The sequence below is a fragment of the Uloborus diversus genome, chromosome 3, assembly GCF_026930045.1.
Source record: "Uloborus diversus isolate 005 chromosome 3, Udiv.v.3.1, whole genome shotgun sequence".
Lineage (NCBI taxonomy): Eukaryota > Metazoa > Arthropoda > Arachnida > Araneae > Uloboridae > Uloborus > Uloborus diversus.
The window spans coordinates 72,127,240-72,154,515 of NC_072733.1; the positions used below are offsets into that span (position 1 = coordinate 72,127,240).

General features: G+C 33.2%; 1 protein-coding gene and 1 non-coding gene across 2 annotated transcripts in view; one reads left to right on the plus strand and one right to left on the minus strand.

The window, feature by feature from the left end:
• Positions 1-10,563: 10,563 nt before the first annotated feature.
• On the minus strand, positions 10,564-10,636 carry Trnav-aac (transfer RNA valine (anticodon AAC)). Its single transcript has one exon. It is a non-coding gene; the product is annotated as a tRNA-Val (tRNA).
• Positions 10,637-10,831: 195 nt separating this feature from the next.
• Positions 10,832-27,276, plus strand: part of LOC129218083 (pre-mRNA-splicing factor 18-like) — a 29,145-nt gene continuing 12,700 nt past the window's right edge. Inside the window, exons 1-4 of the mRNA XM_054852280.1 lie at positions 10,832-10,955; positions 13,291-13,395; positions 18,861-18,932; positions 25,359-25,622. Of these exons, the coding sequence (XP_054708255.1) occupies positions 10,893-10,955; positions 13,291-13,395; positions 18,861-18,932; positions 25,359-25,622 (504 nt within the window). The 5' untranslated portion in view covers positions 10,832-10,892. The remainder of the gene's footprint in view (positions 10,956-13,290; positions 13,396-18,860; positions 18,933-25,358; positions 25,623-27,276) is intronic.

Consider the following 27,276-nt stretch of genomic DNA (forward strand, 5'->3'; position numbering starts at 1 on the left):
AAACCATAAACAAAGCTAGTAATTTTTCAAAACTTTAAACAAACATTTGAATTGTTGTTTAAGAATAAATACAGCACTTTGATTAGTTAAAACGAAATCAATTTTCATTATCGGTGAAAAAAAAAACTTCAAACACTTGGAAATGAAGTACGCAATTTTTTGGAAGTTTCACCCACATTCTGCAGTTTTATCAGTCATATGTGCACTTAAAATAAGGGGGAGGAGGCACTCACGTTATTTTTACAGAACTCCAATCTTTATTATTATTAAACGCTTTAAAACAAGTTTCAAGTTTTTTTCTCATTCGACGATTTGAGGCGTTTGTTCTATGTTTTAACCATGTAAGAGGAAGAAATATTTAATTGCTACAATAAGAAGTTTAGTGCTATGTTAATAAAGCTAGCAATATTTTTACTATTAATAAAATTGTTATTTATTGAAATATAATTCAATGTTACAAAAGCTACAACTAAATTGCAATACAAATCTGATTAAGTGATGCATACAACGATTATATAAAAGGCAATTTTAAACGTTTGAATTTACAAGTAATTTACACAAGTACATAACATTTTCCATTGTAGTATTAACACATAGGTGTTTAGATAAGTTCATTTTTGAAGCACCCACAAGTAAAATGACAGCAGGTTTTTTTACACTTGCATAACGTAAATTCGCTTTCAGCAAGAACTTGAAAGTTCGGACAAACTCAAACAATTAAGAACGTGCTTTTCATCAGTTACTGTAAAACCCCAATCATAAATTGAAGTTAAGGCTAAATTTTTGGACATACTGCCCCACTGATGTCCACTTTGATAAGCACTAAATAACTTGCCTTAAGGCTTCAGCTGTCGGTGGTAAGTTATTCATTGATCATTGTTCGCTGGTGGAAAAAGTTTCCAGCTTCATTTACGGACGGCAAGTTGCATGCAGACAAGTAGTAGCAAAGATTAATGAATCGCTAAGATATTTGAAATTTTTAATTAGGTGTGCATTTTTTTTAGGTTAGAATATATATATGAAAATACACCAATAACATCAGGATAGTCTTTTCATCATTTCTACATCGTCACTTTTTTCTGACCTGCAAGAAAAGAGGTAACCATGAGAGTTCCGCTGAGAATGAGTGGAATTCTCTTAGAACAACTGATTTTTGCTGACCGAATTTGTACGCTAAGTCTTTGACTAATATAAAATGAAAGTTTTTTCCAGCTCCAAAATCTTCTTTATCCCCTTTTTGTACAGCTGATGGAAGCATCGTTGTCAACAGTTCCAACGAATATGCTCATGTGTCCTCTTATTGCAGCATGCAAAACATGAACGAAGATCCAGAAATTAGCTTCTTCGTGATTTTATGGCACTAGAGATGTCTTATTCGATGAAAATCACCGTCAAATCATTAAGAGCAAAAATAAGATCATATAGCTAGTGCAATCATGGAAAACAATTCTCTTATCTGCGTTTAGTAGAAACTGAACCAGTTCTTAGAAAGCAAACCATTTTCTCTAAAATGATATCTTTCTCTTATTCTTCTTATCACGGGACGCGGGAGCGTCCCGCCCCGCCAAGGAAACCAAACGTCAGCAGCCAACAGAAGCAAATCCACCGCCAAAGACGAAAGAAAATAAAAGCGACCAAGAACAAGATTACGCGACAGAACAAGTTGGGGTTTTTTGGGTTTTTCACCCCTCTGTATCTCAGCCCCATGCAGACCACCGGAGTTGATTTTTGGTACACTCAATCTCTTGTGGCCCCTGACGCCGTAAACCAAAATACAATCCCCTGGACCATCAGGGGGAGGAGGTATTAAAGTTATAAAATCGCTGTTCAAAAAAGTTTTCGCTTTCTTTGACAGGGCTACAGCCCAGACGAAAAAAGGAATCAAGCTGAAATTTCGCACACACATTCCTTGTGCCCTACTGATGGGCTTTTTGTGCCATTTGACCCCCCCCCCCCTCCTCTTTCCCCCTCGTTTTACCCCCCAAATTGTACTTTCCCGGGGTTCTATCACAGCCCCCCGGGGGGCTACGGTAATGATTTTTTGTATATATATTCTTGGGGGGTCATTGAGTACATATACAAAAATTCAACCCCCAGGGACCTCATGGGTCGGAGTAATTGAAGTTTGAAAATCACTAATTTTCTCTAAATTCTTATGTACTTACTCTCAGCTCATAGGGTTTGTTTATCTCGGACTGCAATTGCAAGGTTAGAACAGATCTAACAGTTATTCCAAAGTTGTCTTAGGAAATGAAATTCAATCAAGACTAAAACATATCCAACAGTTGCAACGAGACGTTAAATCGCGGATATCACAAATTTGCCACAGCGACTGCACATGCGCGCAGACTTAACTCATTGGGCTTTCTGTTTTCAGATTCTATGTTGTTTGTTTATACTTAAGCAGAGAAACAAATTAATGAATGAGATTAGAATGCTGTCCTCCCCCCTCCTCCCCCCCCCTCAAAGTTTTGCCGATACGACATTTTCTTCCCCCCTGTTTTTCAGTTTTGATATACTAATGGAGGGAAGAAATTTTCAATGTCGGCGCGAAACTGGGGTTAAACCATTACAATATTTTACGTAACAAATTATATGAAACTGTACGCATATGAATACGGCACATATAACTTTTTAATTGAAAGCGAAAAATAGCACTTTTTTTATTGGTTTGCTTATTTTCTAAATTAATGGATTTTTCACAAACAACACATAATGAATTGAAAATATATGAAATACGTGTGTGGATATCCGTGCTTTGCAGTAATTTGTTAGCTGAAGAGATTTTTGCAATTAATTTAAGCAAGACTTTTAATGAGCTTAGTCCGCGTGCTAGATGCACATTCGCTATGGCAAATTTGGGATATCCGCGATCTGACATGGAGTAAAGTTGCATAGATCTTCTGACACATTCAAATTTAAAATATTTAATGCTCTTTTTTTTTTTTTTTTTTTTTTTTTTTTGCTTGTTGATAACATGCGTTATTTCGTATTTTGAATAGAACTTTTAAACAAAACTAGGTATTAAACAAGACAAAGACTTTATCAAGAAAAAGATAAATCACAAAACAGTAGAAATTATCCCAAAAAACCTAAAATAATCCACGATTTAAGAAAAAATGTAATTAAACAAAAAGTGAAAAGCTAGATTAAAATAGCCCTCAAGCTGTAAAACATTTAAAGAAACCTTCATGAAAATGTTTTAATAATCTGTCAAATAAAGAAACTGTAATAGAATTTATTGCGAAGTTGTAAAATACTCGAAAACAATATAATTTAAAATATAATATTTTATTATCCAAGAAGTTTTCTTTGCAACAGAGAGGATACAAGGATTGCAATTAAATTTAAACCGACCAATTCTCGCAAAATGAACATAGAATCTTAATAGTTAGAAAATAACTTGACGCAAAATTAGGCTAGCCATTATTGTTCCTTAAAAACACAAAACAGCGTTGTTTCAATTGAACATTTTCTGACTTGAAGTTCTCAATTCTGAAAATACAGACAAAGTAATAATATCAATGCAAAAAGATGTGATATCTCATCAAAAACAACCCTGTTGTAAAAATTTCCCCGCCAAGAAAACCTTTAACTTTTCCGCACAAAAAAAAAAAAAAAACCTGCATCCTAAACCCAAAAACCCTCAGCCATAAAAAGTTATGATATCTAGTTTGCCCGCCAAGTATCTGCCAAACTATCATCCTCCCTCTTCTCCTTTTTCATCACAGCTACTTCCATTAGAACCTCCTCCCACCTTCAACTCCTCAGAAATATGGATAGATCTTTTAAATTGTTTATCTTGTTTGGCGGAAAACTTTTCAAAGTGAAGTGGTTGCTTGGTGAGCAAAAAGCTTCCCGCTGGCTAAAATTTAGCTAGATTACAACAAATTAATCACAAAAATAATTGCTACTTACAGAATTTGTAACAGAATCTTTTTTAGAAAACAAGATATTTTATTTGCCATTAATTAATTTATTTTTTTAAGCATGGAAAAAGTATCATTCATGATCTCCGGATTCATTGCCACCATTGAATGAAGGATACGTAACCGTAAATTTTGCCCCCTCCCCCTAGAAAAGTGTTACTGATGTAGAAATAAAACTAAAACTGAAACTTTTTTTCTGTTTAAGGTTCAATTGGTGCCATCGCTGGTGCCGAGTACTATGTCATGATGGCTTTGCAAATGTTCATACGTTCCAGGTTCCAGTCTCATACTGCGTTACAAAATTCTTCAAAATCCTAATTCTTATGTAAAATAAAACCCTGAATCCGAATATGACCGCCGTTTTCCCCCATCTGATTCCAATTACTGAGAGAGGTAAAAAATTTCAAAAGTATGAACATTTGAAGCAAGTTGGGAGAATCACAGGGGTATTTGCCCTTAAAATATGTTTTAATCATTAAAACTGATTTGTTCCCCCTTCTAGAAGTTTGTTTTCCTTTTTTTTTCACTTATTTTTCGAAGTAAAACCTAAAAAATTTTTAAAGAAACATTGGAAGCCTCGTATGTTACATATAGTCATATAGTCACAATCGCATTGCAAATCATCAGTGAAGAATCTTCTCGTATTATTTATATTTATTCAAGATATTTTCACATAATCTATATATACTAATGTTATAAAGTGAGAGGACGAATTTTTGTGTGTTTATATGTTCGAGGTAATCTCCGGAACTATTTCAACTATTTGAAAAATTCTTTGACTGTATGAAAGGTGCCTTCTTACTGAGTAGTGATGTTCCGGATATCCGTATCCGTATCCGTATCTGCGGATATCCGACGGAAAATAAGGATCTGTATCCGTATTCATATCCGTTACTTTTTTGGCGGATCTTAAACGGATCTTTTCTATTCTAAAAATTTTTAAATATTTGAATTAAAGACTTAAATTCCGTTTTAATTAGGTTTTATTCCCTGTCTAAATTGTAAGTTATAATTTCCGAAGCCAATTTACCCCCCGTTGCAAAAAAGAAGGGGTAATAAGTTTTAAAAGTGTGCATCTGTGTGTCTATTTGCGGCATTGTAGCTCCTAAACAGATGAACCGATTTTGATAGTTATTTTTTTCGTTTAAAGGTGACTTGATCAAAAGTGTTCTTATAGCTTGACCTCGTTTTTGTAGAACTTTAACCACCGGAGATATTAATTAAAAACCGAGTTAATGTTTTTTTACAATTATGGTAGTAAAAACTTACCCGTGCGTTAAAAATATTGACCCTTATTGAAAGAACGAAGTTTTCTATGTTTGATATTTATTTGGAACTTCCAAGTTATATACAGTAAGAGCTAGGAGCTATAATCTAGTTAAGTAAATTCTAATGCCATTTTAAGCCTTTACACGCGTGATTGGTAGCGATTTCATAGTCGGAACATAAGGAGAAAAAGCTCGACGATTTAAAATTTCTATCTCCTGTCGGTTCACATTTGTTAACAATATGTAGTCTGACTCGTGAAATTCATCTTAATATGAGGTCGGCTCTCTGGGGAATGTTTTTTTTTTAATTTTTAATTTAATATTGGTTTTTGTTATTGGGCCTATGGGGTTTGTGTAATTCTTCATTTTGGTTTTTCTCGGCATCATTCAAAAAAAGTGAAATTAAATTATCTATTTACTAGTTGTAAAGGTGTTCGCGGCTTTGTTATTTCGTCGGTCGGGGTAAGTTGGGTGAAATGAGTCAACGCTGCATTTACATTGAAATAAAATGCGAAAAATTATTTCTAGCCTGTCCAGAAGCAGCTTTACACTCCTGCTCCTGTATCCTACATCTACTAGTCTATATAGAAATAATTTTTCACATTCTATCTAAGCATTAATGTAGCGCTGACCCATTCCTTCCAATTCCACCTCAATTTTAACGGAGATTTAAAGAGTAAATAATTGAGTTTTGTTTATATTTTCGCCGTAGATGACATTTTTTTGGAGAAACAGTGCCATTACCCTAACGGGAATACTTTCCGTAGCGAATTTTACACTTGAGTATTGGGTAAAAAAAATGAGATCCGTATCCGTATCTGCGGATCTTGACACGAATGATCCGGGTTCGGATCCGTATCCGCGGATCTACTTTTTTAACGATCCGGCACAGTGAGTAACATATACTAATATTATAAAGAGAGAGGACGAATTTTTAAGTGATTATATGTTCGAGGTAATCTCCGGAACTATTACAACTATTTCAGAAATTCTTTCACTATATGAAAGGTGCCTTCTTACTGAGTAACATAGGCTATGATTCGAAAAAATCCGATAAATGGTTCTTTTTTTATTCCAATTTAGGCCCAAATTTCACGTAAATTGTCTATTATTGGCTATTAAAGGGGTGAAAAATTACTTGCACATATTAATATTATGTATCGTTGAAAAATGTAGAATTTTCCACGTTTTAAACAATTTGTTTCAATGGTCTAATTTAATTACGGCGGGAGTGATTTGCGTTTTTAGCTCGAACTTTTTTAGGCTTAGCTGAAATTTAGGCACTACTTTCTTCATTAAATTTATCAATAAAAAGTGAAGGAATTGTCCCACAATTTTCTTTTTGACAGCACTGGAAAGAGCGGATTTTTTTACTCCAATTCTATCTCGACCCATGGTCGAAAATTTAAGCTCCTATCTCCAAGGGGGAAAAGTTAGAGCCTTTTTAAATAAAGTTCGGAAAATCTCATATCAATTCAAATTGTTAACCATTTTATTTTCACGTTTCCAAGGTTACGCTTTTTGAATCCATTGTTTATTTCCTTATTTTGCATTTACTTTCCCAAACTTATTTTATTTCATGTTTAAATGGTTACGCTCTTTCGCATTTTAATTTCTTAAAAGTATTTTAATATCTGTCGTCATTGTTTGGAAGGGTAATTTTGCATGGTGTTTTTTTTATTTATTTAAGACTCATTGTTGACTATATGTCACCTGACACAATTTTTATTCTCAAGGTAGACCGGGCAAAGCCGGGCAACACAGCTCTTAATATTGTATAAAGATTTGAAAGCTACTGTTAATGTGATTTTATACCTTTTTGTTTGTTTGGCGAAATATTTATTATTGCCAAAGAAAAAACATCCGCTTCACTCGCAAAAGGGCTGGGTTCCGGTAGCGTGGTCGCTTAGCGCGTTACGCGCTGAGCAGTTCAGTCTAGGATTATTGTTTTAAGGCAACCGTTAATGTAATTTATTGTTCTGGCGATTTGTTTTGAAAGAAAAGAAACTTTTGATTTGTTTTTATCCGAGTGAAATGTACGACATTTTCTTTTTCTTTTCTGACGACGATTTTTGAATGTTCCACGGGATGTTTTTTTTTTCTTTAGACGGATCGATTTTGATAGCGTAGTCGCTGGGCAAGTTTTGCGATAACAATAGAGTTGCGGAATTGTTTTTACATATGAAAGATATTATTTGGTGTTTTTTTTTTTTTTTTTTTTTTTTGTTTATTTGGCGAAATATTTTAAATTGAAGTAAAAACCGTTTCACTCGCTAAATAGAGTTTTAAAGCAACTGTAAATCTAATTTAATGATTTGACGAAAAGTTTTAAATTCCAAAGAAATTTAAATAGTTTTTTTTTTCTTTTTTTTTTTTTTCTTTTTGAAAAGGTGTGTACGCATTTTATACAAAGAAAAATGATCATTTCACATCAGAGGATGAGGGGGCTTCAATTTTTTTTTTTTTTTTTTATTTAACGGACTTACATTAAATTTTTAGCACGGGCATCGCTGTGCGGGTATTGCTATCACAAATAAAGGCAAAATTAACTAGTGTGTTGTGGCTGTCAGGCTGTCACGAAACTTTCTTTCATGTCAATATTTTTTTTTGCCACACATTGTTTTGTTAATTTTCAGTACAAATCTAAAATTGTATCCTATCGATCAGTGGCGTACACAGGAATTTTGCAAGGGGAGGTTCCAGAGTTAAAAATTCTATTTTCATATCATACCCCCAATATGCCGTCAAACATATTCACTTAATTTTATCGATTATAGAGAGCAAAAAATATTGAAAAAGAAAAATTGAAGTATGGAATAAATATTTAGTATTAATTAATAAATTATTAATACCAGATAATTAATTAAATTACCAGAGAACACAAGAATTTATACATTTACTTTCCTAAAAATTCAAAAATGAAAACAGCGAAGCAAATTCAATTATAAGAAGCACCAATTTTTAAGACCGAGATTTTAATCTGTAGTTACAAAACTAAAAACATGATTATTTCAGTGTATTCACCAGTCTGCCTCTATATGATTACAAGATATCGTAGAATAAAATCTATTTTTCTAGTTCTTTTTCCGATTTTATTTATAACTTCCTCTGCATGTGATGGTGACATTGCTTGAATTCAGCAGAGCAAGAACCCATTAAACTTTCATTATACATAGTACTCCTTAAGTATGTTTTTAGCCTTCTCAAAGTCGAGAAAGATCTCTCGATTGGGCAATTTGTTATAGGAAAAGTTTCCAATTTTTAAAAATCTTTTAATTGTAGCATTTTATTTTTCCCTATTAGAACTGAAATTATTGTTACCCTTGTTTGGAATTATTTTACGTACAAAATACATAGAATCATAATCAATCGAAAAAACTTGCAAAAGCTACGGGAGGAGTTCAGAGCGCGGAGTAACTAGAACCACGGTCCTAGTGGTTCTAGTTACTCCGCCTAGTTACACCCTAGTTTTTACATCCACACCCCCTTCCCCTTATACTTACTCCCAGAATGGTTGCTGTTGCTAATGCTGATTTCTTGGTCCTATGTTACACTTCCCATGGAGGAAAGGAGGTACCTACTCCGTAGTCAAACTTATTCAACAAAAACAAAAACGTTTTTTGAGCAATCACGATTGCTTATTGTTCTCACTTGACAGTCCTTGATGTTCCGGTTCCTTTTTCAGCTTGGACCAGGGCTGCAGCACCACCGTCCACCGGCGGCGGCGCGGCTGGTCCTGAGCACTGTCCCCCGGAATCCACTTTTGCTGGGCCATGTCCTACACACTCGCCTACGCGCGCACGCCTTTACACACATACACACGCCTACGTACACACACTTAAGCCTACACACACACGCACACAACTATATACACGTACGCACCCAGGAGGAGGGACATGCTTGGGCGGGGGAGCCATTTCTAGAAACAATAACTCTAACTAGTAGAGTCTTGTCGCAACTCGTGATTGCGAAAAACATATTTTGAATTCAAAGTTTCGGAATTCAAATTAGAGGTTTTTTTTTTTTTTTTAATCAGTTCCAATAATCCTACCCCCCTCCCCCTGCAGTCGCTGGGCCCTGGCTGCTCGGATTGCCTATCCCTGAGCAGCCAGCTGCCAGGGATTTTTACTGGTGGCGACATCTGCCGAAGAAATATTATATCTAACGCAGAATTAATAAACAATATTTTTTAAGGTTTAATCTAAACAGCCTATATTTAAATGAGCATATGCGGATTTCCGGGAGTGCTACGGGGTGGGCCACACACCCAATATTTTTGTTTGAATTTTGAAAAGGTATAAAATCAGGAAACAAAGTTTGAAAAAAAAACTTATATTTTTCATAGCTACTATACAAATTAATTTACTTATGAAAGCAAACCTAAAAATACAATAAAATGCAATTTATTGTGTGACCCTTATGTGTCAACACACATCACCAGAGCGAGATAAGTTGTGCTGCGTATTAAGAATAAGAGTATTTTTTCCCATTCGAAAAAAAATATATAATAAATAATTACATCAAATAAACACGTCTCTATAATTAGTAACTGTTTCGCGCTGCATTAAAGTATAATTGCAGACTCTGTAATTATATATTTTTTGTTACATCATTGTAATTTCTTTTACTTTGAAACAACCATGGCTAACAAAGTTTTTTTTTTAAACAAAACATTAATACTGTGGTATAATTTATAAGAAACCATATAAACTTTTTCAAATTCTTGTACATCATTCCTGATAGAAAATTTGCTCTCAAAACAACTAATAATAAGCATTTCCAAGTTCGGGAACGCATCGAATCTTAATTCTTCACAAGTCATGAAAGATTGTCTACACCTTCATGTTTAGCTTCATTTTTGAGATTCTTTATATATTTATTTTGTACGCTTATTTTACGTGGTTATCTAACCAGATTTGCATTTTTTGTTGTTTCACGTAAAAAAAAATCACGTCATTAAGGCCAATTTACAAAATGTGTTTTAATTATTCATGATTTAAAAATTTGATAGAAAGAGCCCATAAAACCCTCATTGTCGGGGGAAATTTCACTTTTGGATTAAATTTCCAATTTGTCCAGTGACACTTTCATACATTCACTGAAGGTTTTAGAACACATTAGACAAAAAGAAATCATCTTATCCACTCAATTTTAAAACGTTCAAATGCATCATATTACATTACCAAAATAAATTTGAAACTATCCCTAGGCAACGGGGCTATGAAAAACAGAAAAAATAAGCAAAGTTTCCCCAGAGCAAAAACATTTGGAAAAATCTGATCAGGTGAACATATTTTTTCTTTTCTTGTTTGCACAAAATCACCCGAAGCAGTATAAATAGCAATAAAATTCCGCTAAAATCATTCTGTACCTGCCAGGGCTCGAACCTGGGACCTTCCGCGTGTTAGGCGGATGTGATAACCACTACACCACAGGTACACAAATCCTGAGCAACAATACTAATTGAAATCTGATTTCAATATCTAATTATTCGCCCAAAAATGTTATGTATTTTACTGCTTTATTGTTTCTACAAAAGAACATTTACTTTTTTTGATGCCAATTTATTGCGCATTCACTACTTCATTAATGGAGCTGATTAATAAATAAATAAGCAGAGAATGCTAATCCATGTTATTTGCTTTTTACTGAATGGCAACAATAATTCCAAATATCTAAACAAAACAAATAGACGATGGATGTTTTGCGAGCTGAAATTGAACGCAAAAAACGCCAGTTAGCTGAAAAGAATCTGATAGTAAGTTGATCTTTCTGCAAATGGAAACATAAAATAAATCAAAGTTTGTTAAAATGCGCTTTCAAGATGCTTTTCTATCTGGTTTATGTTTTGTCTTGTACGAAAACATGTACAAGTGTGTCAGGGTTCTTAACGTGTAATCGTTTAAAATTCTGATATTTTTTTGATTAAACATTATTATATGATTCGATTTTGAAGTAAGATGTGTTATTTGTGTTGTTACGTAGTTAATAAATGTTACCGTAAAACACATTTATACATTTCTGTAAAAAGCTCCAAAATCCGTACTTAGCACAAATTCTACTTTTATACCTACTCATTAGTAAAATCATTCAGAACTGATTGCTCAAAAATGTATTAGAAGTTAGCATGCTTTTGGTTCGATGATTTTAAATAACTATTGCTTTCACACATAGTCATAATTTAAGAGTTTTTTAATAGGGAAACATCAGCCTGTTGGGGGGAATGTGGTTTACTCTTAATTGAAAAAATGCACACATAGCATTTATTTCTAGTTGAAATTTTGCATTTCAGCGTAAAAAACTTGCTTCTTTTCTGCCTGTGTCTTGTGAATTGAATCAGAGTAATATTATTTCCAGTATTATTAAAATGCACAATACATTTAAGTTTTGCAAGTGCAGTACAGTCAAGTCCCGGATTGCACAATGAATATGTTCTAGACCAACGGTTTTCAACCACAGATTTTTGCTCACCAAGTTAAAGAAAATTTCTTTACTCAAAATAAATAAATAAATGAACAAAATAAAAAGGAGAATAAGCATTTAATAATATTACTCATGCCACAGTTTTTAAGTGAATTGTTTCATGATTTCTCACAAAGGAATATATATTTAAATATAGTATGATAATGATAATAATTACTTGTCTTCACATTTAAATATATTAGTGATTTATTCTTCAACATCCTACCAAGTAAAATGTTATTTATTTATTATCAGTATTACATACTTTGTAAAAAAGAAAATTCTGTGATGATGTTTTTCGTTAGAGTAGGTATTTACTTTATTTTTCACATGTATTTGGCTTTTTTTTACTACTTGTATTGCACATTCATTCAATTTACTAACATAATTAAAATCATAATTTAGATGATATAAGTGGCTTAATACTAATGACACTAATATAAATTGTATTGGTCTTTTATAATAAACAAATGCTTTATAAAGCATGTCACTTATATGCTGTTGAATATGGAAGTTTGTATAACTCTAAAATGATAATTTGTTTAATATATTAAATTGGTCTTTTTTGAACTAAAGATGCTATATAAAACCAAATTTTCTCATCCAATTACATCATTTAAAATCTTTTTTTTTTCTTCCATGTGACTTTGTCTCATTCTTTTTTTTGGGGGGGGGGGGGGGCTTGAGCTTGGCAGATATGCATTTAGAGGAAAGTGTGGGGATCCAGGACATTTTAATATTACTTTTAAAAAAGTTATTACAGATGCTGGAATTACACCAAGGGACACTATCTTTCAGATTTATATTGCCTGTTAAAATAAATGGCAGTGGCAAAAACTTCTCTGATTGTAGGTGGATAAAATAAAATGTAGGAAAGATTAACGCATATTAATTTTTAAATGCCATGTGTATTAACGCACATAAATTGACCCTCTAATTTTAGGAGAAAAATCAAAAATCCACGCATAAGTCTACCCTTTAACTTTCTGAAAAAATCAGGAACATTTTGCCTCTATTTTTTATTATAAACAGTATAAAAAGGAGGAAAGTAAAATAATGAACATTCTTAAAGAACATCCATTTTTAATTTTTTTGAACAAAAAGGGTTCATTTATCAGATTTTTAATTTTGTAAAGAGTTTGGTTTCACTATTACAGTTTTTGTTATTTGTTGCTTTTATTTTGAATTAATATGCATAAATTTTGCTCTGTTGCCATATTACTTTTTCAATGAACATTTATTTGCAAGTCCTGCACTTTTTGCATAGTTGATGTTTCCTGTAGTTTTAGTCTTTATTTAACACTCAAACCACGTAAAATTATAACGAAATGTGCGAGTATTTACTTCTTTAGCATTTGTTTGAAAGGGTTAGACTAAAATTGAGATAAATGTTCACCTTTACAAGTGCTTTTTCCTAGAATGGTTCAGGGAAAATATTTGAAAATTCCGCCCCGCATAAGTTGACCCCCTAACTTTTAACCTCTTTTTTTTTTCTTCTAAATTTCTCAACTTATACGGGAGTATATGCAGTAGGTCTAGTCTCATTTATTAGTTTTTAAGTTATTTTATTATACAGCAAATATTAAATCCTTTCTTTATAATCCATGGCAATGTTTGACGTTTTGTTGCAGACTGAGAAACGAAAATACTTCAAAAGAGGAGAACTTTTAAAGCAAGAAGAAGAAGAATACTGGCAAAAGCACTATCCCAAGAATGACGAAAGTGAAAGCAATGAAGTATTTTTTTTTTTTTTCCTTTTTTTTTTTTTTTTTTTTTTGCATTCTGTTAATTTTACTTGAAGTACTCTACCTAACCTAATCTTCAAACAAAGGTAGAAATTTTTACAATATAGTCTATTTTAACAGAAATATTTTCTCTATATCCATATCCAATATTTAATTTATTCTCTTGAGAGGATATTCCAATGACTTTTGTCTGAATTTTAGACTTTAAAAATATTGGGAAAATTTCAGATTTTTAATCAGGTAAAAATTTTAACTTTCATCCATTTTATTTTCTCCTCTTTTGTAAGCAAAGTTGCATAAACCAAGGCAGGTTTAGCCAACATAAATTTCTAAGCATTTCATCAATATTAAATTTTGTCAGTTGTCTTAACCCTTTAAATGCTGCTCTATGATCCAAACATAAAAAAAGAAGTTACTTCATAAAAATAAGATTGATAGGCATCCCTATAAACAATGAAAGAAGAAATTTTCAGAAAAAAAATTTTCTTACTTTTCAGGCATGTTCCCATCTGGGAACATTGGCGTGTTGCCTGAAGTTTTTTTACTAAGGCAACTAATGGATTATGCATAACAGTTTTGGTCAAAATAAAAATAAGGTGCATGTGCAGAGTGTTATTTTTATTTCCTCCACTTATTTACAAAATATAAGTCACACTAGAGTGTTCAGTAAGTTGCCGCCCTATAGCCAGGGCTAAGGCAGAAATATATGAATTGACTGAGCTGGCGGTGCATTTCATACTAGAGTGGTTGGTATTGAAGCATAAAAATAATGAGCAATGCCCTCTAATAACCTATCTGCAACTGCATCCAGAATAGTACAATAGACCAGTGGTCTCAGTGCTTGCGCTCGTTTCAAGGGTCCCATTTTCACTTCATAATTCAACTGGATCCCTAAAGAGAATAGAAAAGATACAGAGTGGTCCAAAAGTGGGCGTTACCCCCTTTTTATTTTCAACATTTTGTTAGTTGTGGGTGAATGTCTTTTATTAACAGTTATCTTGGAGACCTGTTAAAAGTCATAAACATTGGTAGATCACCATCTATGTCATAACATAGCTGAATTCTGCTCCATATTCTCGCAAATGTTTTGCAACAAAACATTGCTAAATACCCGAAACTCTGCAAAATATCTGTGAGAACATGCTGCAGAATTCACCTGTGTTACGAGATAGATGGTTTTCTACCAATATTTATGACCTTTAAGACCATGTAACTAACTATGTATAACAATACATAACATTCCACTATAGCTGGAAAAATTTTGAAAATAAAAGGAGTGGTATGCCCATTTCGGAACTACTCTATAGAACAGTGTTTTTCAACCTGTGGGTCGCGACCCCCCAGGGGGTCGCGAAGCCTTTGTAGGGGGGTCGCGAGAACTCAGTAAAAAATCAATAAATTTTAAAAAGGTAGATATATTAAGAAAAAAGTCGCGAGAACTCAGTAAAAAATCAATAAATTTTAAAAAGGTAGATATATTAAGAAAAAAGTTTACAAAATGATACTCGTTATGTTATTTATCAGTGGCGCCGACTCCATGGGGCTTGAGGGGGCCCGAGCCCCCTCAATAGTTTGTTTTGGGGGGCAGAGCCCCCTCAATAATTTAAGAACATTATTTGTCATATTATGGTTTCTAAAATCACAAAATTATGTTGCTATTTTTTACTTTTCGTGTTTGAATATAGTTACATTGTAAAATACATTCAGTAATGAATTAAAACAAATAACTATTGCTGTAGTAAGCAGGTTAATTGAAAACGAGTGGTGTGAATAAGGATAGTGTTACGGTGCTGAGAGCACTCATAGAATTTATCCCAGTGCGCAAACCTTCGGATGAAGTCTCGCTGGCGGAGCTCTCATGTAAGTGTTGCTGATCTGGAAAAAATATATCAGGGTTTGATTTGTATATTTAATGGAAGGCGTGATAGTTTTCTTTAATTATTAGAGTTAATGAAGTAATCTGTTTATTAACTTTTTTAACTCTATTAAAGCATTAATTTTGAGACATTATTTTTATTTAATGAACTCTGGGCCTTATTCAAAGCAAGCTTAAATTAGTTATTTCACTTTTAGTAATCAAAGTGCGACATCAATCTTTTATGCTTTATTCTTTTAATGATAGTTTAGATTTATTTAAATATCATTTCAATCTTTTCAGAGCTATATATTCACTGCTAATAGACTAAAAGTATAATTATTATTGTAAATTAAATTAGCTTTTCACAAAAATACCATTTTTTCTTTTCTTTTTTCCAAAGTCAAAAAATGTGTCGTCTTGTCGATTTTCTCAGAGTGTCGATTTACCGAGAGTCGAGTTTTTGGGGTTCTAATGTTGATCCTATGACTCTAAAATGCTTAAAAAACTTTAAAACTCACTATTTTTTATCTCAAATTTAGAAAATTTCCCCTGGCAAGGCCCCCGTTATGGTACCCTCCCCCCAATAGTTGTTTTGAATCGGTGCCACTGGGAATGCCTTTCCATGCAATTCAAGTGCACTACCTTGTATAGTGCCGTAGCCTAGCTATGGTACTGCACGTCTCCCCACAAAATGGAACTGTAAAATTATCCCTCACTTAAGGCAAGTGACATGATCTAATTGAAGCAGAAAATTTGTGTACCAATTTTTAGATTGTTTTACTTTGAAAACGCCCTGTCACATATGTTTGTTTGTATAAATTATACACACCAGAAAATATGTAAGTTGGCATTTTCAAGGCACAAAAATCTGAATTTTTTTCGGGGGGGGGGGGGGGGGGCTCCGTCCTTTAACATACTCCTTAGATCCCGGTGACATCCGGCCCCCCCAATAATTTTTCCAAGTCGGCGCCCCTGTTATTTATACACATTACACATTAACATACTACACATATCACACATTACCAAAAAATAAAATCTTCGAGTACTCGTTCATTTTAATGTGAAGGTTGCGCTTGATTTTGTTCAATCAATTTCTCCCATCGTGGATCCGTTTTTGCAACATTAAGTATTAAATCGTTTTCCAAATTTAAGCGATTCCTTAGTTTACTTTTTATTTGGGCCATTGATGAAAATGTCAACTCGCACAAGTACGAGGTAGCAAATGGAATCAAACACTTCAAAGCCTCGTTTGTTAATTCTGGGTATTCTGTTTTTCTTTTTAACCAAAAGGTATCCAAATTTTCAGACTTGAATTCCAATTGTAACATCCCATCGGCAGATAATTCTAGCAGATTCTCTTTGAGCTTAGTTGCTAAATTCGCCTCATTTATAGCTGCATTTAAAAACGGATTTAAGATCCATCTTTGCCCAGTGCTATCCGATATCTCTTGCACTGAGAAGTAATGACATAATTCTTACTTCAAATTATCTAACACCATTTTCATACCAGATATATATGAATTGATGTTTATCTCGCTTCCGACTTCTTCAATGAAAGACTGTGTCGACGAAAATGAATCAAAGTTGTTTTGATTTATAGATGATGACCAGAATTCAATTTTTTTGATAAAGGCATGGAGTTTGTCTTTTGCTGTAATGACATTTTCATCCCGCCCTTGAAGACTTTTATTCAAGTTATTTAAATGCTCAAATAAGTCCGAAAGAAAAGCCAGTTTCAAAAGGAATTCCGGGTCAGAAATGAATTCAGAGTAATGTGACTTGGCTTGCTGTAAATATACTAATAGTTCAGCGCGAAGTTCCATAACTCTGGTCAGTACTTTGCCTTTCGATAACCACCTAACCTCTGTATGGTAAAGCAAATTTCGGTGGAGAGCCCCCATATCATCACAAATGAGTCGAAACAATCGAGTCTGCAACGCTTTTCCTTTAATAGAATTTACAATACTAATAATAATATGTAGAACTTGACTGTATTCTTGTGGCAAGGTTTTGGCTGCAAGAGCTTGGCGATGGAGAAAGCAGTGCATCCAACAAGCGTTTGGCATCTGTTCTTTCAGTCTAGCAATAAATCCACTCTTCGCACCAGTCATGGCTTTTGCTCCGTCACTACAAATAGCAATGCATTTTTGTGCCCAATCGATATTCATATCTTGCGTAGCTTCAATGAATATGTCATGCAAGCATTGACCTGTAGTATTTGTGGGAAGTGTCTTGCAAAATAGTATTTCTTCAATTAATTTTTCATTGGATTCAAAACGCACAAAAGCTACAAACTGCGCACAACCCGCAATATCCGTTGATTCATCAAATTGCAAGGACACAAAAGAACTTTTCTTTATTTTTTCTATGACTTGATCACGAACATCAGTCGCCATATTGCTTATCCGGCGTTGAATAGTATTGTCAGAGAGAGGTATACTTTTGAGCTTTTCGATCTCTTGCTTGCCAAACATAATCTCTGCTATATCTAAAGCCGCTGGTAAAATCAAATTTTCGGCGATAGTGTGAGGTTTTCCTGCTTTAGCCACACGAAAAGCTACTCGATAACTAGCAAGCAACGCTTTCTCATTTAGGTTGGACATTTGTCCTATAGCAGTTTTTTGATGTTCAAGAGCTTTTAATTTTCGCTCAAAAAATTCCACGGGTTTATTTTTTTCATTAGGATGTTTTGTGTTTAGGTGGCGTACCAACTTCGATGGCTTCATGCTTTCTCTTGACAAAATTTCAAAGCAAATTACGCACTGCGGTTTATTGTCAATCACAGTAAACCCAAATTTCAAATAATTCTCGTCATAAAGACGTTTTTTCTTTATTCCACTACTCCCGCTAGACGTTGATAGTTCTGATGATCTTTTCAGAAATTTATCCATTTTCAATGAAAACAAACAACACAAATAAATACGTAAAACAAGTGTTTGATATCTTACACACAGTCCGTATAACACCGTAGTTTCACTTCCGAATCGTTTTCACGTATCGCGGTCTTGCTTCCGATTTCACTTGCTTTGCGCTCATGCACTCAACTGCAACTGCCGTAGCCGACCGCCCCTTTTATAGGCCTGCGCATTCTAGCGAGAATCATCTCGAAGCGTAACGAAACGTCTCGAAACCTGTGGACCTTTCGCGCGGGGGACTACCAGTGCCATCTGTCGGTAGCACTCGGAACCTGTACTGTTTTACGTACTTAATTATATATTTATATTCGAATCCTAATAACGCAAACGCCTAAAACTTTTGTATGGATTAAATATTTTTAACATACATAAAATAAAAAAGGTCGGGGGGGGGGGTCGCGAAATATTTTTTGATACTAGGGGGGTCGTGTCATGAAAAAGGTTGAAAAACACTGCTATAGAACATTAATTTAAGAGACACATGAAGAATGTAAAGAATATATATATGTTGTGGCATGTTAAGATTGATATTAAATCATAATGCAATTTTAAGTCTTTTTATGTCTTGTCACCTGAATTGATCCTTATTGGAGCATTTATTGCAGATTGGAGCATGATTTCTTGATTTTTTGTTTTTAAATATTTCTGTTTTGTTTCATATATTTCCATTTGTTTTCATTTAGAATGAGAAGAAAAGAAATGAAGATGAGTCATTGAATGCTAAGAAGTCTGAAGGAATTCTGCCAAGGAAGGAGGTCAGTTTTAAATCTAATAATTGAACCTGCACATAAAATGTACCACTCATTCTAAATTATTGTTGTGTGTATCCAGGAGGTTGTTTTTCTTTCATCTTCCGTATTATGAAAATATTTCTCTGTATATTTTCAACAATTCTTCAAAGTCAAAGAAATCACAACATAAGACCAGTTTAGTTAACTAAGAAGAAAAAAATCTTGTAATTAGGGATTTTGTCAAAAACTATCTGATTTGGTTAAGTTGTAAGAAATGCTTTTTTTTTAGGAATGAAGGTTCTAGTACTAAAATCACATAAATTTGGATAGACAGTGGGTGCCGCTTAATGTTATCAAAATTGGGAAGTCCCGAAACACTTGTATATTAACGTGCGTTAAAAAGTTGGATATTGTAATCAATGTCTTCACTTATTGTTATCACTTTTAAACTTTCAATATTTTCCCCCTTTTTTGTTCTTCGATCAAAAGAAATACAAAGGCAAACACTGACAAATACTTTCCTTGAAAACAAGTTCCCTTCTTATCAGCAAAGCAAATGTTTCTCTCTGCTTAGTTATGCTAAAAACTTCACTCTAAACTGTGGAACATTTTAGCCATGGAATAAAAACGCAATGATTTAACTGTCAAGGAAAAAATTGACATTTTAATACGCTTTGACAGTTGAACTATGATTAGTCAAAGAAATGCTACAGAACAACTAAACATTTCTCAGCCATTACTTTGTAAGTTATTAAAAAATAGGGACAAGGTTGAAAACAAAGGAAGCTAAATCAAAATTTAAACAACAAGCGAAACCTTGCTGGAAAAGCTGGTAAAGTTGAATCTGCTCTGAAACTGGTTTACAAATATCAGGGAAATGTATGTGCAAGTAAACGGCTGTTAATGCTGCAAAAAGCAAAAGATCTTGCTTATAACATGGGCAAAAAAGACTTTGTAGCATTGGATGAATGGGTTAATCAGTGGAAAAAAGACATTCTATTCTGCTAATTTATAATTTAAAACTGCATTTATATGAGTCATTGCAATTTTGATTTGCAGTTATAAAAATAAATACTATTTAAATGAAACTATCATCATTTTGAGTGTCCTGGATTCTTTTCATGTATTGTTATCATGTTATATTTATCTCAAAGTTATCATATTAGGCGGCATTTGCTGTATATCAAGGCCGTATGAAGAAATTTTTTTCAGAGCTGCCCCATTTCGCACATTGTCCTAACACACACACACACATATATATATATATATATATAAACTCACAGAGCCAGATTTAGAACGGAGCTTTGTGCTATTGCAGGCATGTTTTTCCCTTTTGCGGTCCAGACATTTTTGCCACAGATGAAATAGACCATTCCCCCCCCCCCCCCCCCGTATGTGTCTTTTTTTACTGATACAGTTCTCGTTTTTTAATGCTTTTTATTTTAATTCATCTTTTAGTGGGAAGGATAACATCAGAGCAGCCCTTTCAGTGGAATAAAGAATATCTATATATTTAGGGGGGCCAAGAGTTCCCCCAGAAAAATTTTTGATAAATAGACATAAAAATCTGCATTTTGAGGCCTAATATGATGGTAATTGAGACTATAAAAATATAAAAGAAATAGGCAAAAAACCCATCAAAAGTTATGCATTATTTTAAAAGTCAAGATTAATGAAAATACAAATTGCTTGTTTGACAAATTGTTGACATTTATTTGACAGAGAGGAAAAACGAGGGAGGAGAAAAGAGAAGCATATTGTCACTTGTTCATATCTGCTTTTAGTGTAGTTTGTTTTTATTTCATTTCCCTGACATTCCCCCTTCCCCATTTCATTCAAATGCCCTATAATAAAAATTGTACAAAATGCTTTAAAAGAAATGGTATAGAGATTCAGAAAATGAGAAAGGAAAGAGTAATATTCTGGACATTCGAACAATTCAGACTTTATTTTCTTGATAAGAGGCAAAACTGAAGCACATTTCAAATAATTTCAAAAACTTAAATAATTTATGAAGACTCTAGAACAGTTGAAATTATTTAGAGCATTTCATTTGTACTTCCCAGAAGTAGATCACACAGTTTTACAAAATGATTATAACTTTATAAAACACACCTGTTTTAAGTTAATTAAATGTAACGAAAAGTTTCTCAAAACAAAAAAGTTTTTTCTTCAATGACAAGTAGTGCAGAAAATGAAATCGAGTAGACAGTAGAGTAACTATTACATTTTTTCCCATGCTTTAGATATTAACAGTTTGCAGTAGAAGAAAGAAAAAAACAAGCAATAACAAAAGAACTTATGAAATACTGAATTTGGTATTAAATAAATGGCATGTCATGAAACATATGAGTCACAAAAATGTATCTTGAGAAATACTTGTGTGCATGTGCTACAAAAATGCGAGAATCATGATTTTTGCATTTTCAACGGAGGAGGAGTTGAATTTGGCACAACTTGGAAACCAGGTACTAATCTAATCGGAAACTAGGGGCCAGACCATTGCGGAGTCCTCGACTCAGAATCGGTGTAGTGTAAGTTTTATAAAAGTTTTGGGAGGAAGAGGGCAAGTCTACCAAACTGACAAGGGGCCTGCCTGCCTTGGCTCTGGACAGCCCTGAATTAAAATTTGGGAAAGAGATCAGGTCCTAATAAGTTTCAAGTATTTTTTGCGGCAAAAGAGAACTAGAACTGCTTTTTCTATATTTCTTCAAATTTCTACTCGTTTAATAGTTACGAAATTATGGATAAAAAAATTTTGTTATTTTCCTTTTCTGACATTAGAAAGTAAAAAAAAAAAGCTCCTGCTGTTTTACGTTACAAAACATTTCGAGTTTTGGGGGAAGGCACGTAGGGACCCCCCCCCCCCTCTGGATACGGCCCTGCTGTATATGTTACGGAAGAGGAGAGTACATATGAACATGGTATATTTTGCTAGGATTACATCAAGCAAGAGATCTTGAAAAATTTTCAAGTAATGGCAGAAGGAGTCCTACTTCTTGACCAAACTTTTAGAGCAATGAGCCAGTTTATATTTCTGTGGTGACAACTTTTTTGATTTAATTGATGTTGTGTATAATTTTACCGCTATCTTTCAATAAAACATATTTTAAACTAAATAGTAAGCAGGGATGCTCCCTCCCTAAGGGCAAGGGTGCACCCCCCTCAATTGTGAAGGCCCCTCAAAAAAGCAACGCCCCCCCCCATAAAAATGAGAAAAATACCCCTTAAAACAACCCCCATAAATTCAAGTAAATTTTTTACAATGTTTAAATTTTTTAATTGAATTAATTATTCTATATTTTTGAAAATTAGATCTAAAGTAGGTGACAGGGCACTTGTGAATAACCCATATAGGGGCATATTTGAACAGTACCCCATATCCTCCATAATATATATGTTAGTGTAGAGTTATTAAAGGTGTTTAAAAACGTGTAAATATTTATGATTTATATTTCGCTACAATCAGTTTTTAAATTTATTGTTGATTATTATTACATTATTATAAATTAATTATTTATTTATTTTGTTTATTATTTTATTTTTTATATTCTTCTGTTACTAAATAGTTGGCCAACAATTTAGTGTTATATAATATTTACACGGAAAAAAAAGACAAAATATTTTCCCTTAACTGAAAACTGAAGCTTAAAATAATTTTTAAATTGATCATCATATTCTGCATGAAACTTAAACACAGTATATAACCAGAATAAACTTAGCATAATAAAATTTTCTTTGTATTGTTTAGTATTATAAGTTTTTTTCCTGTCAACCCTATGATTAGAACATGCTACAAAACTTTAAAACTTGACAGTGGGCAGAGTTAAATAATTCGGAAAAAGTATTTTCTTATTGACAGTTACTGAACAATTTAAACTGACACTTGGTTACAAACCTTTCAGTGTAATTGGTATATGCGTTGTTCCATATTTTTCAATCATGTTCATATGTGCTCCAGGCTTGTGAACAATCAAAGACAATTTTTTAATCTAATAAAGTAAAGAAATATTATTTTTAAAAATATGAAAAAAAATCCTGGGCACAAAAAAAAAAGACTATTTACTTATGGGGACACTTTTGCTCTGAGAAGTTAATAATTTTTTTAAAGAAATTTAAAAAAAAAATTGTTCACAGGTAGCCCCCTTTCCCCTATATGTACTCACTTCTTTAGATAATTCTTTTGGCCACTTCGGAAGTAATGTTAATCTGTAAACCTTACTGCCAGATCTTTAAAACTTACTAAGAGTATTCGAGAAAAATTGCTAAGAAAGCAACTGTGCTATTGCTTAAATGATTTATGAAGAATATTCTAATCAACTAAACAAGGAGAGTTTAATAATTTTATCTAATAGGAAACACTGCAGCACAACTTGCAGATTTTTTTTTATAGCAATCACAAAGATTGCTTATTAAGCTCACTTTGACCGACCTGAGGTTTGCATTTCTCACTATGTTGATTTCTATTGTCTTTAAGACTGGACAGACCAGTAACACGACTCTAATTTTGCTTGATATTAAGTCCAAAACTAATCACACAACTTTGATTTTCATGTTAAAATTCTTTAGAAATCTAGCCTGATATTCTGACATTTAAAATTTTATACACAATTCCAATAATTTGAAAAATTAAACAATTAACTTTGGCAGAAGCTGCTATCATGTATCCATAGCGGCATTGTAACAAAGATGAACTTTAGTCTGTGATATATTTTATAAAACCGTGTTATAAAACCATTTAAGAATATTTGATAACTCAAAAAATTTACAAAACTCAGTCTGTCAACACATCCGAGTTTCAAGAAAATATCTCAATTTGTTCAGCAGCTATTTTTAAATGAAATCACCTGTTTATGACAATAGCACTATCTTTAGCCAAAATCTTCTTTTTCCCAAAAATCCACTTCATGCCAGCAAAGGAACTTGCTTCGTGTCAACAATGTAAACCGCAGCAAAAAATATATAATGGCTTGTGCCAATCCTTGAACATCCTATGAATGGGTGACAAATGATCCTATCATTTAAATGGTAAATGGTCCTAAATTCAGACGGACCAGATTGCTAGTATTTGGAAGTGCTGCCAATTAGTCATTTCAATTCATTTACAAATTAGTTATTATTATTACTCTTACGTGTTGGCGAGCTTGACTTCACCTCCCTACAACGATTAAGTGCAAATCATTTTTTAATGATTAAGCATACTGTATGTTGTTGTTGTGTCCATAGTTAACAATAATGAAAGATAGGTGCCATTGCCTTGAGAGGTTGTACTTCTTTATTTATGTACATATAAGACAACATAAGAAAGATTTACAGCATATAGAGGAGGAAATAACACCCAGGGCACTGGTGGCAATCGAACCCACGACCTCCAGCATATTCAGCCAAGTTTCTACCACAGAGCCATGAAAGCCCCAGCATACTGTACACTGTATGCATATACTGCAGAACCTCAATTAACCGGAAGAATAGAGACCAGACCTCCTTCGGTAAATCGGACATTCTAGATAAGAATGTACTCAAAAATGGCTCTCGAGAGACAATAGAAACTTTACTCTGACTTAAATTATGTTGATAATTACAAAATTAAAACTATGCATGATATTTTTAACTTGATAACTTTAATTATGGTCAAATTTGTTCAATAAATGTGGCACAAATCCAGGGGTGTCACAAATGACTTTTACGGTCCCCCTCCATATACTTTAGCCCAATGTCACTTCATATATTTCACCCCTCATTTAAAAAATCTTGGGCCCCTTTAGGCTGGGGCCCAGGCCAACAGGTGTCCCCCCCCCCCCATGCACGCCCCTCTGTAAATTTAATAAGACATAATATAGTAAGTTTTATTTTTACTGTGTTGTTAATAATACAATCAATAGTATGTTTTGTTCTTTATCTTTACAAATACTGCATAGTTAAAAAACAATTTCTTATCAAAACAATACATTCACTTCAAATTGCTCTCAAATTTGATGGCATTTTAACGTATAAAGTTATTTAGTGCTCCAAAAATTCGCTGGTGGGTTTGAAAAGAAAACAGAAGCAATAGGAAATGCATGAATAATTTGTCTACTGTAGAAATGGCTGCCTTCATTGACCTTGAAGTAATGCTGTTTATTTAAAGCAGAAAAAAAGGGGAAAGTGAATAATTAAAGTAAAATAAAATTGAAGTATATTATTCAATAGGTGGACTAGGAAGTCATATGATGCACATTTGGTTTTTTTTTTTTTTTTTTTTTTTTTTTTTTTCTGCAAACTAGACTTTATTGTATCTGGTATTAGGCAAATTTATTGATAAATAAAAATGTCATAGGACGTTATTATTGGCTTTATTTATATGTACATGATTTTTGAAATGTAAATCGACTTTATTTATAATATATATATTTCAAGTTATTACATTGAGTTTAAAGATTTGTCAAGTAACTAATTTTAATTATGTTTTAGGTGGTTCGAAGGTTAAGGGAAAGGCAGGAGCCCATCCTACTCTTTGGGGAAACTGAAATTGAAGCTTTTCAAAGGCTCAGGAGGTTAGAAATCTTGGAGCCTGAAGTGGACCGAGGGTTCAGAAATGATTTTCAAGAAGCCATGGAAAAGGTTGACCAAGCTTACTTGGATGAAATTCTAAAAACACAGGGCACAACAGAAGATGGAAAATCTGTTAATGATGTAAAAGTAGAAGATGAAGGCACATCTATGGAAGAAATAAAAGTATAACATTTCACATTCATTGTTTATATTTAGTTTGTATGTAAAGTTTTTATATGTATATTTTTAAGTGTTAAGTTGTGTATTTTTAAACAAAATTTATTGTTCAGAAAAATTGCTACCCCTTTTATTAGAAAAGAAAACTGATATTCTTCGATTTTATGCTAACATTAATTTTATTAAGAATTAGAAAGTCGCCCATCATGGTATGACGGGTGAAAATTTGCTTCTATATTTGAACGCAGCAATTGCCTGATTCGTAATATTTTGGAAGATTAAGTTTTAACTCTAGCTCTAGTGGATTAATCCTATACAGTAAAGAAATTACATAGAGAGGCCCCATTATACTAAGAAATTGAAGCCAGAAGTTGCACCACTGTATCCCAAGATCCTTTACTTCTTGCTAAATATCTTAAGATGCATTTTGATTCAAAACATTCCATTACTGAATCTCAATTTATTGTTAATTTAAATTTAGATATTGTTGAAGTTTATGAAGCATGTTTTTGGAATTGCATTAAAACATGAATTAAAATGCAAACCAATCCGCCAGCCATTTTATTCGGTTCCTTTGCGTGATCGGTGAAAACTATTCTCGCGAAGCAATCATGTTATCATAACCCCGCTCATCATTGCGCCGCTGTATCCTATAATTCTTCCCGGGCTTTAATTTCATCTCCTCTCAATGAAAATTTCTTTACTCTATGATTAATCCTTAACTACAGCAGATAGAGGTCATTGTTGATATTTTATGTTTCTTCATTCTCCTAAAATGAGTAATACCAGTAAAACAGTTAAGTCACCGGATCAAGTTCAGCCTTGTCAGAATAAAGAATTTCCCTGCATTTTAAACTCTACCAAATCACTGTATCAAATTAGTGGCGCGAGTTTCATTGTTGAAACACGCGGGTTACTTTATCATCGGCTATTATTTATGTGAGAATTAGTAGCATTGTATTTTAAATCTCTTCATTATAAAATAATCCAATGTTTTATTTTAAATGCAGTTGCGAGAGAATGTTCAATTAATTATCAAATTTGCTCTTAATAGGTAAAGGTAGAAATTAAGGATTATTTTAAGAAATCAAATATTTTCAGAGTATTTATTGGGCCCTGATCCTGTGCAAATTAGGAACTGATGCACACATATGAATAACATCTGTTGCTTAATAAAAATGATACAACTTTTTTTGGGGGGGTGGGGGGGGGATCAACAACTTTAAAGCAGAGGGAAAGCTTGTCTTGTTCTTTGACTTTTTTTCTCCTCCAAAGTCCAAGAACGTCCTGAAAAATATAATTTTAAGATGCTAAATATTTTCAAAGTATTTATTTGGCCCAGATCCTATGCAAGTAAGGAACTGATACACACATATGAATAACATATATTGCTTCATAAAAATGATACAACTTACCAGGAGGGGGGGGGGGACAACCAACTACAAAGCAGAGGGAAGAGCTTACCATGTTTTTTTGACTTTTTTTTCTCCCCTAAAGTTCAAGCACGTCCTGAAAAATATAATTATTTTTCCTTAAAAGTTACTTGAATTAAGGCAGTGGGAAGCGAAGGGATGACGTAAGGTTTTTTTCATGTTAAATATTGAATTTCCATTCATACGTAGGCTTTCATTGAAATGTTCAACACCTTTAAGGGCTGCTA